Below are 15,229 nucleotides of genomic sequence, written 5' to 3'. Positions count from 1 at the left end.
ACTGTAGTAATTTAGATTTCCAGATGAAATAAAATTCCATACCTTATTGTTCATGAAGGCTCTCAAACACTGTATAACCTTATGCTGACTCCTCTTCACAACTTTGTCCTGGCTGAATAAAAAAAAAAACACCATTTAGTGTAATTTCATGCTGTTTAAATATTAAGAAAAGCTGGCAATTTTTTATAAAATCAACCTTACTTTTTTGTCTCAACCAGTCTTTCCAAAACATCCAAGAGCAGCCCTAAACCTTCTTGGCCAAAGTTTTCAACCCAGCTAGGGAGAAAGAATAAAGACATTAAAAAAAAATACATTTCAAAGACTAATTACAGTGAATGAAAATTGTCAGCATAAATAAAAGTGGTATAAATGGATAATTTTAAAACCCCAAATGGACTTTTTACTCAACAGAAGATTAAGAGGCATTCCATTCACTCATTGATGCAATCAGATAATCTTAAATTAAAAAAAAATTACAAAATTACAGTAGCCATTAAATTTAGTAATTTCATTTTTGAAATTTACAATTATACATTCTTTGCAACAGAACTGTAATCAAAAAAAAAAACTTAAAAAGGAAGGGAAAAAAACAACAAAATTCTACTATATGCTGTTCATGGGTCTCATGGAACACTCAGAATCTAACTGTAAATGGCAGAGAAGGAAGGAAAAGCCTAAAGAAATTGCAGAATTGGCTGCCTGAAATATTAACCCATAGGAATATCTCCAAGTGAACACAACAAAAATTTAAAATTTCAGCTATTATCAAAGGCATCTTTTGGTGAGGTTAAATCTGGGCACATTGTTTCTACATGAGAATCCTGTTTATTATTGCTCAGAACCCCTTGATAACTGCATGACTGAAAGCAGTACTGCAGCCATCCTTTTGATAGTAGCTGCCGGTCTTGCTGAAACTATGTTTGATCAATTACCTAACCTTAAAGTTCATGGACAACACTGTCATTCATACTCATAACAGAAGGAATGTTTTGCTCTTTAGACTTCATTGTCCCTGTAAGGCACAAATATTTTAAACTTCAAACTTCCAACAAAATGTCACCGGAGGAAAGAGAAATTTGCTGCAGAGGCAACAAAAATATATATACAGGCAGAGAAATTATAGAAACTATTTGCTCAGGAAATTCCTTTTACAGAGGGTGAAGCTATAATATTCAATTCATTAATTAATTCACAAGTACTTGCATACTCTTGCCTTTCCATGAGAGGCAAGAATATTTCCTGACAACTTCAGTCAATTTTTCATGCTACTCCATAAGACAAGTCCTTGGATCTCTTATTACCGCCTTTGGCCAAAAAGACAGAAAATTACTTCAAAACGGGTATCACTTCCATACTTTTTCCACTTTAAATTAGTGTATTACTTTTATCTATTAAGTGACTACAAAACTATATTTAGAACAGATACAGCTAGCATGATGAAGAGGTAATAATTTTCACCATGGTCATCATCATAACATGGATTCTATTGTGAGTGTAGGACCAATAGTTTCTGAGCATTCTTTGAAATATTATTTAAAAAATGCTTAGGCTGAGGAAATCTCTGGTCACGTATTAATGAAAAAAAGTCTCTCATGCAAAAAGGAAACATCAGAAGTTCAACATCAAGACATGGATCAGAATTAGTAAAAAAATTGCAATGTTCACTTTACTTGCATTATAGCCTTTCCATTGTTTTCTCTATCTATTTACACACCATTGTACACATAGTGTAAGATTAATTTATCACCACCTTTGCATAGTAACCAGAATATTTAGATACTCTATAACCATGGGACCTTACTAGCGACAAATAATAATAGAATGATAGAATAGTTTGGGTTGGAAAGGACCTTTAAAGGTCATCTAGTCCAAGCCCCCTGCAAGAAGCAGGGACATCTTCAACTACATCACGTCGCTCAGAGTCCCATCCAAACTGACCTTGAATGTTTCCAGGGATGGGCATCTACTACCTCTCTGGGCAACCTGTGCCAGGGTTTCACCACTCTCATTGTGAAAAATTACATCCTTCTATCTAGTCTGAATCTACCCTCTTGTAATTCAAAATAATTACACCACCACGTCTTGCTACAGGCCCTGCCAAAAAGTCTGTCCCCATCTTTCTTATAAGTCCCCTTGAAGCACTGGAAGGCTGCAAGAAGGTCTCCCTGCAGCCTTCTCTTCTCCAGGCTCAACCACCTCAACCTTCTCAGCCTTTCCTCACAGCAGAGGTGTTCCATCCCTCCAAGCATTTTGGTGGCCCTCCTCTGGAGCCGCTCCAACAGCTCCATGTCTTTCCTGTGCTGAGGGTTCCAGAGCTGGATGCAGGACTCCAGGTGGGGTCTCACCAGAGCAGAGTAGAGGGGCAGAATCACCTCCCTTGACCTGCTGGCCATGCTGCTTTGGATGCAGCACAGGACACGGTTGGCCTTCTGGGCTGTGAGCACACATTGCTGGCCCATGTCCAGTTTTTCATCCACCAGTACCCCCAAGTCCTTCTTGGCACGGCTGCTCTCCATCCCTTCATCCCCCAACCTGTATTGATACTGGTGGTTGCCCTGACCCAGGTGCAGAACCCTGCACTTGGCCTTGTTGAACCTCATGAGGTTCACACAGGCCCATTCCTCGAGATTGTCCAGGTCCCTCTGGATGACATCCCATCCCTCAGACGTGTCAACCACACCACGCAGCTTAGTGTCATCCGAAAACTTGCTGAGGGTGCATTCGATCCCACTGTCTCTGTCACTGATGAAGATATTAAAGAGTACTGGTCCCAGTATGGACCCCTGAGGGACACCGCTCATCACCTATCTTCATCTGGACATTTAACTGTTGATCACTACCCTCTGGATGTGACCATCCAACCAATTCCTCATCCACACAACAGTCCACCCATCAAATCCATATCTCACCAATTTATAGAGAAGGATGTTGTGGGAGACTGTGTCAAAGGCCTTACAGAAATCCAGATAGACAACATAGGTAGCTCTTCCCTTGTCCACTGATGTGGTCACTCCAGCCTAGAAGGCCACTAGGTTGGTCAGGGAGGACCTGCCCTTGGTGAAGCCATGCTAGCTGTTTCAAATCACCTCCCTGCCCTCCATGTGCCTCAGCATAGCTTCTAGGAGGATCTGTTCCATGATCTTCCCAGGCACAGAGGTGAGGCTGATGGGTTGGTAGTTCCCTGAGTCCTCCTTGCTACCTTTTTTAAAAATGGGTGCAATGTTTCCCTTTTTCCCATCTCCAGGGACTTCACCTGACTGCTATGACTTTTCAAAGATCATGGAGAGTGGCTTGGCACCTACATCAGCCAGTTCCCTCAGGACTTTGGGATGCATCTCATCAGGTCCCATAGACTTGTGCATGTTCCACAGGTGGTCTCGAACCTGATCTTCTCCTACTGTCAGAGGGACCTTACTTCTCCAGTTCCTGTCTTGCTGTCTTGCAGTCCATCCACTCCAGCAGTATGGGAAGAGACACTGCCAGTGAAGACTGAGGCAAAGAAGTCATTGCGTACCTCAGCCTTCTCATCTGTTGTTACCAGTTTGCCAGTCTTGCTCATCAAGGGGGGTACACTTTCGTTGACCTTCCTTTTCTGGCTGACATACCTATAGAAGCCCTTCTTTGTATTCTTTGCTTCCCTTGCCAAGTTCAGCTCCAGCTGTACCTTGGCCTTCCTGACCCCATCCGTACACAACCAGACAGCGTCCCTCTACTCCTCCCAGAATACCTGTCCTTGCTTCCACTGCCTGTGCATTTCCTTCTTGCCCTTTACTTTGCCCAGCAAGTCTCCACTCAGCTATGCTGGTCTCTTGCCTTCCTTTCCTGATTTCTTACATGTGGGGATCAGGAGCTCTTGTGGTCCATGGAAAATATTCTTAAAGATTGACCAGCTGTTCTGTTGGAAATAACACAAGGGAGATGCAATAGCTCTTTTGAAATACATAGTACTTTCAGTCCCCTCATGGGATGGAATTAAAACAGTTCTTCGTATCTGCTAGATACAAAAGTGTAATGGACTCACAATTATAGGAAGAGAGAATTGGATCAGATACTTTTATACTTTTTTCCCCTAGAAGTAAATATATATGAAAATACATTTTCTCCTTCCTGGATGGATGTCTCCTTCTGAAACACATTAGGCAAATAACTGTCAATTATTTTTGGTACAACTGGCCATATCTGACCTAAAGATGATCCTACTAGACATTTCCTGGCAGATTTTGTATTAGACAGAATTGTGCACAGCCACTTCGTCATACATCCAGCAGCTGAGGATGCTGAGAATGATTAAGTGCCTAAAATACTGCTGCATTATTACTACCCTTTCCTCTGCTTCCACAGAAGAGCAAAGATTACTTACACTATCCAGAGCAAACACGCAGCTTTTTGTCAGTCTGACAAAATAGCAAGCTATCAGTGCCCTTATTTTCAATTTATTAAAAATGCCCTCTTAATGATAATAGCTAAATCTGTTGCAACTATTACACAAAAGGAGAAGAAATAGTTGTAGATAGCTAGTTATCTTTAGTACTATGTACAGCCAGATCACTGAACCACTTTTGATGAATTGTGTTGGAAACTGTGAAGTAAAAACACCCCATTTATTTACCTGAAGACCGGTGATCAAGATCAGTGGATTCATTTTCCTTTTGAGGCTTTCTTTGGAAAATAAATACTACTTTTTGCAATAAACCATAGATTTCAATACATCTAAGCACTCAATATCACTTGTTTCAGATTTTCTCTGTGAACTTAAAATAAATTTTACAAAAACATCTAACTGAAAACAAAGTTGTAGAACCAGCTCTTGCATTAGAAATGGAAATGTCAACAAGATTAAAAAGTTAAGTTGATTAAAGTATAGTAACTGGAAAAACACCAAAGAAACCCTAAATTATATTTTGTCAAAAAGATCACAGCCCACAAATGTGAAGATTGTCAGGCTAGATCCAGTATAAATTTAAGCCTCATCCAGTTAAAAAAGCATAAATTTATTCTTAGGTATTATACATGCACAAAACAAAATCCCAAATTTCATCAGTTATTTCTCATTGTCCATATCATATGAAGCTGGAGTTAAAAATAATCACGAGTATACAGCAGCTGAACCGGAGTTCAGCATTTATGTGTTAAAGCAAGTTCATACTCAAAGATCTGGCTGCTAATAGGAAAATCAAGGTCACCAATATCTGCATCCAATGAACATCAACTGTTGTTACTCATTAGAAAGAAGGGGACATAGTTTAAAAATGTTTATTCCACAAATTTGTGGAATGTTACATATTTGCCTTTTTTTTTTTTTTTTTTTTTTACTATGAGACCTACCAAAGAACTTAGGTTTTCACTAAGGTTATTTTAAAATCGTCTGTTTAAGCCTAGTGAGTTCTATCTTAACAGCCTTCTTCAACACCACTCAACATATCAGAAGACTATTTCATAAAATGTTTTGTAACAAGTATGTTCTATTGATTGTGATCCTTCTGTTGATTTGTAGACTTTTTGTACTTTCATGGACTAGTAGTAGAGATACTTTTTCTTATGAAACTGCTGCTTACTTAAATACCTGTGTTTTTGCAAGCCACCTCCTCCTTCCAATTCAATCCTCTCAAATTCAGGCTTGTTCTTAGGCCATACATCCACTAACTTAACCATGAGTTTCACTCCAATCCAAGTGTTATAATTCTTTGATGCTGTCTCTTACATTCTGCTTAACGTTTCAAATTGAAGTTAAATTTTAATAACTTATGGTCAAGTTAGGGTTTAGATTCAACTGTCAAATTTTCTACCCAGCATAGTTTATATTTGACTGAATAAAGTTAAAGCCAGTGTTGCAATCTAGAACTATTTGTACCAATAAGTTAAAGAAACTAATCTCTCAAAAGTATCAATGCAATACTTGGATATCAACAATACATCATAGCCTTCTAGCATGCTTTGACGGACTACATAAAATACACTGAATGCATATTCAGTGTATTTCATTTTATGAAAATGAAAACATTCATTTTTCCATTTCTCTATGCACAAAAGCACTTGCTCTTTTCCCTGTACTCATATATCTACAGATTTCTAATCCTTTCCTTACTCAAAGTGAAACATTTGTGGAAAACCTACTTAGTCCAAAATGTCATAATATTTAGTTGCTGTAAAAATTCTAGGTTTCTACACTTTGTTCTTCCAGCTAATATTGATTACCAGACTTTTGGTATTGATCAGCTGCTCTGTTACAACACCATAGTACAATTCAACTTGCGTTCTCTATCAAACGTCTTGGGTATAGTCCAACACTGCTTTCTCATAGCTGGCCTCCACATTCCTTATTCTGATACCATTTCCCCATCTTCCTCACCCTTTCATGTCCTATCACATTGTACTGTGCTGTCAAGCAGAACTAGCACCTCACCAAGATCATGGTTTTCAGATTGGTTTGGTTTTTTTGGGGAGGTGGATAAACTCGTGTGTGGGAAAGGGGTAGCAAAAGGGACCACATAGAAAAAGACAAAACTATCCAATCATATCAAAAATAGAAAGGAGAGATTGCTCTAAACTTAAGTTGTCACACATTTCATACATTTTGTGTTTCTAATTCCAGAAACATACTAACAAGTGAAGTTTTCTTTGTGAATTCAATGCAAGTGCAAATGAAAAAAAAAAAAAAATCTCTGGAGTTGTGGGTTTTTGGTTTTTTTTAAATAAAGTATTGCTTCCCTTTCTACATCAAAAAGTAGCTTCACATTTATGGAGGACGTATATCTTCTGTAAAACCCTCTGTCAGAAGAACTGAGGTTAATGTAAAACATGTTTCTTCCCATGTGAACTGTTACATAGCCTAAATAAAACAATCCTTTTCAAAAGCAAATTAATGGAAGGAAAGAAGCAAACATCCATACGGAAGACCCACATCAACAACTCTTCCAAGCCAGATACAAAAAGAAGCAAGCTGTCTAATCCTTTTTTTAATCATGTCCCAGCATAAGCATCCCCAACATTTCATCTGCATTATTTTGAACTAAACCCAAAAGAGTTTCCCAAAGTCATGTGTTCAACCATTGGCTTAAATAAGAACTCTAAAACAAAAGGTTGTAAATAGAGTAGAAGAGAAAAAAAAAAATCAATAAAGTAAAGCCAGCATCCACAAATCAAACTGCATGGATCAAATCAGAATTAAACTTAAAGATTAGTATCAGTGTTAGAGTTATGATTACTGAAGAGTTATCCTTTTAAAAGAAAAGCATAGGTAAACAAATGTTGTGCTCCCTTCTGTACAGATAAACCCCACTGATACAGAAAATTACCTTGTTAGCATTACCTTGTACAGATCAGTGAACTCTACTGAAAAGTAGATCTACAGAAGATAATAGTCAACAAAAAAAAGAAAAAAGGTATCATCTTTCACTAATGCATACGTGTTCATTAAGTGGAAAACAATGAAACATGCACATCTACAGATCCATTCATTTTAATCCATTAAGAAATAAGAATATGATTAATCTTTGCAAAATGGGTTAATTATGTTACCTGACAGGATTACTAGTCAAGGACACACGGAGAGATTCTAAACAAGTGACTAGTCTTTCATCTGTTGACCCGTATTTTAACTCCTGAATAAACTCTTGAGGTGAAATCTTCCTACTGTTCTTGAGACTTCCCTGAAATACAGAAAATAAATTCATTTTTTATTCAGCACATGTATAACTTGAATAGAATAGATTAATAGCTAACCTTCATTTCTGTTCCTTGAAAAAACAGGGGGGGCAATACTTTAGTCCTAAACCTGTAACTGTTTGTTGTCTATCTACTATATATACTAAAAGCTGACTAAATTTTTGTCGATTTATGAACAATTTTATAATCAGTAGTCAAAAGTAGCAGGCATCAAATGTAGAAATGTATCATGCACACATGGTGAAATACTATTTTTGTGATTAATGGATTATGTTTATGCATTGCAAACATCTTAATTTTCAATACTCAACAGAAGGAAAAAAAAAATTCTGAGGTGCTCTGAAGAGATCACAGGGCATGTGATCTAGAAGAGTGACTGCAGTCATATGAGATTACAGAGGGAAGAACCAGCACACCAGAAGAGTAGTCAGGATGTTATTGCAGTAACTTGAGATCTTGCACATAATGTTGTAAAACATTTTTCCCTTAAAGGTCCTTCAGATGAGGAGTATATGACACTGGGATTATAAAAACAGACTAGCTTTGGCTAAGGGCTAAAGCAAAATAAAAAAAAAATAAAAAGAAAAAAAACTTCTTTAAAACCACTGAAGTTCTAGAGACAAATCCCAGCTCCTCATTTGTTGTATTTGCCATTTGTAAGAATGCAACACAACACAAATATGACTATGGATGCGATAACACAAGGACACTTACTCAACCCTTGGGTTTGCATTTTGCCTTGCTATTAGGGTTTTTCTCTTTCTGGCAAGTGGGGAGGCAAATGGAGACATGGAGAATAGGGAGATAGAAAGGAAAATGCAATGGCAAGTTACTGCAGCACTGCAAAAGTAGTTTTGTGTAAACAAAATATTTTCAGCTCCAAGCAATATAGGTTGAAAGCCACTGACTTTGACTCATCATTGCATCTGTGGCATCAAACCTTACTTAAAATAAATTCAACATATTAATGACTCTTCTGACGGATAGATAGTATCCACTGTTTTCAACAATGCAGTAGTTATACTCAACTAATGAAGCTCTAAAATTTGCAATTAAAATCACAAATCTAAGAGGCATTGACCCTATTCTTGAAAGTACCCTCGTATCCTTTGTTTTTTTGTAAGTAGCAGCAAAGACAAAACTTGAAGATCTTCATTCAGAAGATATTTTCTCACTTTGGTAGATCCTCAGGAATTACTGAAAAAAAAAAAAAACTTTTCTCCTCCTGAAGTAGAAGATGATGAAATAGTTTCTAGCAGAGAGGTGAAGTTAAAAACTGGGAAGAGTGACTGGCAGACCAAACTGCTGTGCTGCCATTCAGAGGGACCTCAACAGACAGGAGAAATGGCTAGAGGAATTTCAGGGAGTTCCACATCAAGAACCACTAAATCCTGAACCTGGGGAAGAATAATCACATGTGTTGGGACCGACCAGCTGGAAAGTGGGTTTGTAGGAAAAAAAAAAATGGGTATCCTGGTGGATGACAATTTGACCACAGGGAAGTGCATTACCAGCTAGTCAAGGGAAATGATCCTTCCCCTCAGCTCAGTAGTGGTGATCTGGAGTACTGCATCCAGTTCTGGACTGCCCAGCATGAGAGACACATGGACATACCGGCATGAGTCCAGAAAGGGATGTGGACACAATTAAAGGAGCATCTATTGTAAAAGGAAAGGCTGATAGAACTGGGATTGTTTAACCCCAAGAAGAGAAGGCTCAGGGAAACCCTATCAGTGAAAGCACAAGAGACACAAATTTAAATACAGGAAATGGGTTAAACATAAGATAAACACAAACTTCCCCTTATATTTTTTTTAACCATGAGGCTGATCAAGCACTGGAACTGGTTGCCCAGGAAGACTGTACAGTCTCTGCTATCAGAGAACCTAGTGGGTTGAGCCTGGCTGGATGCCAGGTGCCCACCAAAGCCACCCACAGAATCACAGAATCGCTAAGGTTGGAAAGGACCTTCAAGATCATCAAGTCCAACCATTAATCCAGCACCACCATGTCCCCTAAACCATGTTCTGAAGCGCTACATCCACGCGTTTTTTGAACGCTTCCAGAGATGGTGACTCCACCAGCTCCCTGGGCAGCTTGTTCCAATGCTTGACCACCCTTCCAGTGAAGAAATTTTTCCTAATACCCAATCTAAACCTCCCCTGGGGCAACTTGAGGCCATTTTATCTCGTCCTATCACTAGTTACTTGGGAGAAGAGACCAACACCCTTGTCACCACAACCCCCTTTCAGGTAGTTGTAGAGAGCGATAAGGTCTCCCCTCAGCCTCCTCTCCTCCAAACTAAACTACCCCAGTTCCCTCAGCCACTCCTCATAAGACTTGTGCTCCACACCCCTCACCAGCTTCGTTGCCCTTCTCTGGACACGCTCCAGCACCTCAGCATCCTTCTTGTAGTGAGGGGCCCAAAACTCAACACAGGATTTGAGATGTGGCCTCACCAGTGCAGAGTACAGGGGCACGATCACTTCCCTACTCCTGCTGGCCACACTCTTTCTGATACAGGCCAGGACGCTGTTGGCCTTCTTGGCCACCTGGGCACACTGCCGGCTCATGTTCAGCCGGCTGTCAACCAGCACCCCCAGGTCCTTTTCCGCCGGGCTGCTCTCCATCCACTCTTCCCCAAGCCTCTAGCATTGCATGGGGTCGTTGTGACCCAAGGGCAGGACCCTGCACTTGGCCTTATTAAACCTCATACAGTTGACCTCTGCCCATCGATCCAGCCTGTCCAGATCCCTCTGCAGAGCCCTCCTACCCTCCAGCAGACCAACACTCTCACCCAACTTGGTGTCATCTGCAAACTTACTGAGGGAGCACTCCATCCCCTCATCCAGATTGTCAATAAAGTTATTGAATAAGACCGGCCCCAGAACCGAGCCCTGGGGAACATCGCTTGTGACCGGCTGCCAGCTGGGTTTAACGCTATTCACCACGACTCTCTGGGCTCGGCCATCCAGCCAGTTCTTTACCCAGAGAAGAGTGCACCTGTCTAAGCCACGAGCCACCAGTTTCTCCAGGAGAATGCTGTGGGAGACACTGTCAAAGGCTTTACTAAAGTCCAGATAGACAACATCCACAGCCTTCCCCTCATCCACTAGGCAGCTCACCTGGTCACAGAAGATCAGGTTGGTCAAGCAGGACCTGCCTTTCATGAACCCATGCTGGCTGGGCCTGATCCCTTGGTTGTCCTTCACATGCCTTGTGAGCACCCTCAACTGCTCTACCTATATTTCCACTCCTACCTCTCTGCTCCAGCTATATTTCCTCTGGCTTGAGAAATAGATGTTCCAGATGCCAAAGAACAGGCTACTGCAGGAACTACCCTGAAAATATATCATCTCATGCTATATTTTGGTACACCACATGTAGTACATGGAATGTCATTCCAAACATAACTCTGAATTGATGGAGATGTCCATTTGCTTAAATATGAGAGTAACTTCCAATAACTATGTTCCAGAAAAAAGTAGATGAGATGGCCAGGAAGGGATGAGGGTTGAGAGGAGCCTTAGAATTAGAGATCTCGGAAACCCAGAGGAAAAAAAAATCTGTAACAATAGATGTTCCCATAGACAAAAAGAAACTCAAGTGTTTTCAGTTTTCTTTCATGTTTTGCATTTAGTTCATAGCCACATAATACTCAAGTCAGAAAGTCCCTACAGCAAGGGAACTTACTTTAACCTCTTCAGATATTCTCTCGGTCCAAGAGTTAACAGTATGCATTGGTAATGCCAGGAACAGAACACCACCTCCTCAAAAAACACCTAGCTGGCAAACTTACTCCATAAACAATTTACGCTCCTCACCAAGATGGTATAATTGCTTGCACTTCCATAAGGCAAGAAAGCTCAGCTCCCCTACAGCTTTGACACAGGTATATCTAAAGAGGAATGAAGAAATAACTGGAGAGAATCTCCAACCCAAATGTAGAATATTCAAAGCAAAGCAAAGAAGCAGTCATAATACTGAGAAATAAATATCAGACTTGATAAAACATGAAATGTAAAATAAAAAACGTGAGTGCTAAAGCCACTACAAATTCCCTAAGGTGAATTGGCAACAAGGGTTTCTGTCTATATAAGCTCTAGCTTCAAGAGCTTATATACAGAGCATATCCATCCTGTTATAATAATGCCCAAACATTTTAAGAGTAGACAATATACACAAGACACAGTCAGCGGAATTTGAGTTACGACTGTGATACAAGGAGGAAATTGTTACAACTGTGGTGTAGCAGTAGGGGATCAGGGCCACACCTGTTTGCACATGCAGCATATGCAGACCCATGAGATCCTGGACCTTCCCAGCTGGACTCTGCATAGATGAGATAATGGACCAACTAGAGACAAGATGACCAAACAAACTCCCAGCAACCTTCATGACAAGGTATTTAATTAAATGTTACAGGAGTTCTCCACTTGGAAATTTCAAAAAGTCCCAGAAATTCTCCTGGCAGCTCCTGCTGTGCATAGACTAGTTGATAAGCACTACTTGAATGCCTAAGCATATGGTTTAATACCCTGGGTGGAGAATCTGTCATTTCCAGTGACTTCCCCCAGTAGTTCCTTCTGTAAAATTGACCAAGCTGGATATAACCAAGATACTTATAAATAGCCAGTGTAATTGCTTTCTTTTTATGCAGAAAAAGCCATATAGGACAGTTATATGGCCAGGACATATAGTTAAGATGGTTAGAAGATATTTCGGAAGTAATTTAATATAATCAATAGCAACGTGTGCAGGGGAAAGGTCACATGGGACAAGAGCCCAGCCAGACTATCAGAATTCACTAGATGACATTTCAGAGAGTCTTATCTGACCCATCTGAAGACAGTGTCACAAGCAATGGAGACTCACATCAACATCCAGACAGTAACCAGACATCTCATTTCAGTCCCAGTTCCCCACCTGAACATAATCCTATGCAAAAGATGCCAATAAACTGTGAATGTCTGTACCACATATCCACAGTACAAAGTACCACTTATTCATAGTTATGCCAAGATTCTGCTACATAATAAGAATATGATACATCTGCCAGTGCTTAAATAAAACGAGAGCTGCATTTGGTACCAATTGTGAAACTGATTATATTAGCTATATTTCTGCATGGGAAAAGCTGCTTAAGTTTAAAATGCTCGAGTTAACTGAGAAACAGGAAATATCTTGAGGCATCAGTGCCTCTAGAAATTTAATTGCTCAACTGAAGAACAACTGGTCTGTGAGCAGATGCAGTATGAAGTCAGCATTAATTAATTCAGTTAAAACATTACAAGGGAGTAAGCTGCACAACAAAAACTAAATCTTGTAAAGAAAACTCACTTTAAAAACCCAGTTTGTGTGTGTTCAACATACAGAACAGCAAAACTTATGGTAGAGTAACATTATAGCATTTCTGCTTTTATTTCCACTTGAGTATTAACTCCATAACATGGAAATTGATTTTTTAAAATTTTTCTGAGCTGGAACATCATTCTATGTGTTTATATAGCACTTAAAAATGTGACACTGTTTCTAATCTCAAATAATCATAATACATACAAACAGCTACAAAGAGACACAAAATATGTTGGACATAATCTCTAACAACAAACAGAACCACACTGCTTTTGGTAGATGAGAATTCACATTCACATAATAGCCTTTAAACACAACTGTTGCTCCCGTCTCCAACTGTTTCCTGATAAATAAGACATGACAGCACAGTGACAGAAATTTCATTCCAGACTTCCAAGCCATGATGGTTTAAACAGTATGTAATATACATCTCTAAGATAATGTTTTTAAGGGAAGAAATAAGGCTCTATCTAAACACTATACATGACAAGAAAACAAGAAAGTAGTAGAATACTGAAGTACTTGAGCAGAATTCTTCCAAGCATGCAATTTTTGCTATCGTTCAAATTTTCAGTAAGTGCTACTAGTATCCCAAACCCCAAGACTATTTATTCTTAGTAACTCTTCTACAGGGAGCCCCTGAACACGTTATAAAGAGTGATGTTAACAGCAAACTCACAAACATATACAGAAACATGCATTCAGCCAACTGCTTAAGAAGTCTCTAAGCAAAGTGGAATGAAATGAACTAGCATTGGACCATGCAGGTCAGCAGAACTTTGCTTACTTTTACGTAACTTTGAGTCCTGAACTGACGGATTCATTCTAAACATCTCATGCATACACAGAGGTAGGTCACAGTATTCAATACATAAATAAGCACCTGAGCACAGCCCCACCAAACCCAGCATACTGATGCACCTCGAAATTAAGAGTGCTGTGTTTTGTGGAAAATAGTTTTGCATTTCTAAGAAACAGAAACCCTGATACTGAGGTCAGTGATGAAGATTTGACCATAGTGGAGTCCACTTTGATCACCAGTGCTTCATTTTCAGTGATTCACTGGAGGCACAGCCTCTGTTCCCATTTTAATAGTTTTTATATGAAGCCTGCTCAGAATGCTGCATAGCAGTTGCAAATGAGGATATCTGTCCCAACACAATATAGCTTAGTACCTGCCTCCTTAAAGATTGGGAAGTATGAACTATCAATAGATGTTACTGCTCTATCACTAGTAGAAAAGAGATCTGAAATGCGATTAGCCGTATGTAGTATTCAAGAATACATGGCACTTCAGCTCTTCTGAGGAAGTATGACACTCATCAGGTCAAGGTACACCAAAATTCAGCTAAGTACCCTGGGCATGCAGTGCACTATTCTCTCTAGACTGAGAAGGCATTTGGACAGTCCAATGCACTTGAGGCATGAAAGAGCATACTCAGGAACAAAGAGTTTGAAAGGGTGAAGGAGGCAGTTTCCCATCCCAGGAGCTCCAGCACTAAGCTGAATTTGTCTGCAGCACTACTGATCAAGCATCTGAATCTATGCATCACAGAAACAGCTCCACCCTGTTATACAATGAGCGAATCCTAGTTTCAGTAAGGACACAACCGTAGGAACAGAGTTCAGCAAAGACAAGAGTTTCCCTGCATGAAATAGTCTTCAGTGATCTCCAAGAGCAGAAAGGTGGATACGTGGCCTGGCAGTGGAGGGGGGAAGGTAAAGGAACAAATGCTGTTGTGGGCTTTATGAAAACATGTAAGACAACAGTGTGTGGGAACAAATCACTACCCTGAGAGAGGAAACAGACCTGTCCTCTTCAACAGAGTACCCTGTATGGCTGCTTTGGGCATAGTGCAAGAAGCTCCATTGCCTAAAAGCAAGTGTAATGACAACCAAAGACAAAAAATATTTATTACAAATAGGACTCAGAAAGAATCACAGAATCACAGAATCGCTAGGTTGGAAAGGACCTTCAAGATCATCAAGTCCAACCATTAATCCAGCACCACCATGTCCCCTAAACCATGTTCTGAAGCTCTACATCCACACGTTTTTTGAACACTTCCAGAGATGGCGACTCCACCACCTCCCTGGGCAGCCTGTTCCAATGCCTGACCACTCTCTCGGTGAAGAAATTTTTCCTAATATCCAATCTAAACCTCCTTTGGCACAACTTGAGGCCATTTCCTCTTGTCCTATCACTAGT

General features: G+C 39.9%; 1 protein-coding gene across 1 annotated transcript in view; it reads right to left on the bottom strand.

Moving 5' to 3' along the window:
• The window catches only part of DIAPH3 (diaphanous related formin 3), a gene marked incomplete at both ends in the record, with an annotated part of 257,494 nt that overhangs the window by 206,139 nt on the left and 36,126 nt on the right, over window positions 1–15,229 (bottom strand). The window contains 3 exons of the mRNA XM_082008899.1: window positions 43–112; window positions 202–276; window positions 7,519–7,649. Coding sequence (XP_081865025.1) covers window positions 43–112; window positions 202–276; window positions 7,519–7,649 — 276 coding nt within the window. The remainder of the gene's footprint in view (window positions 1–42; window positions 113–201; window positions 277–7,518; window positions 7,650–15,229) is intronic.

Source organism: Phaethon aethereus, assembly GCF_964289735.1.
Source record: "Phaethon aethereus genome assembly, chromosome: 1".
NCBI classification, from domain to species: Eukaryota; Metazoa; Chordata; class Aves; order Phaethontiformes; family Phaethontidae; genus Phaethon; species Phaethon aethereus.
This window is presented reverse-complemented; position numbering and strand designations above follow the sequence as displayed.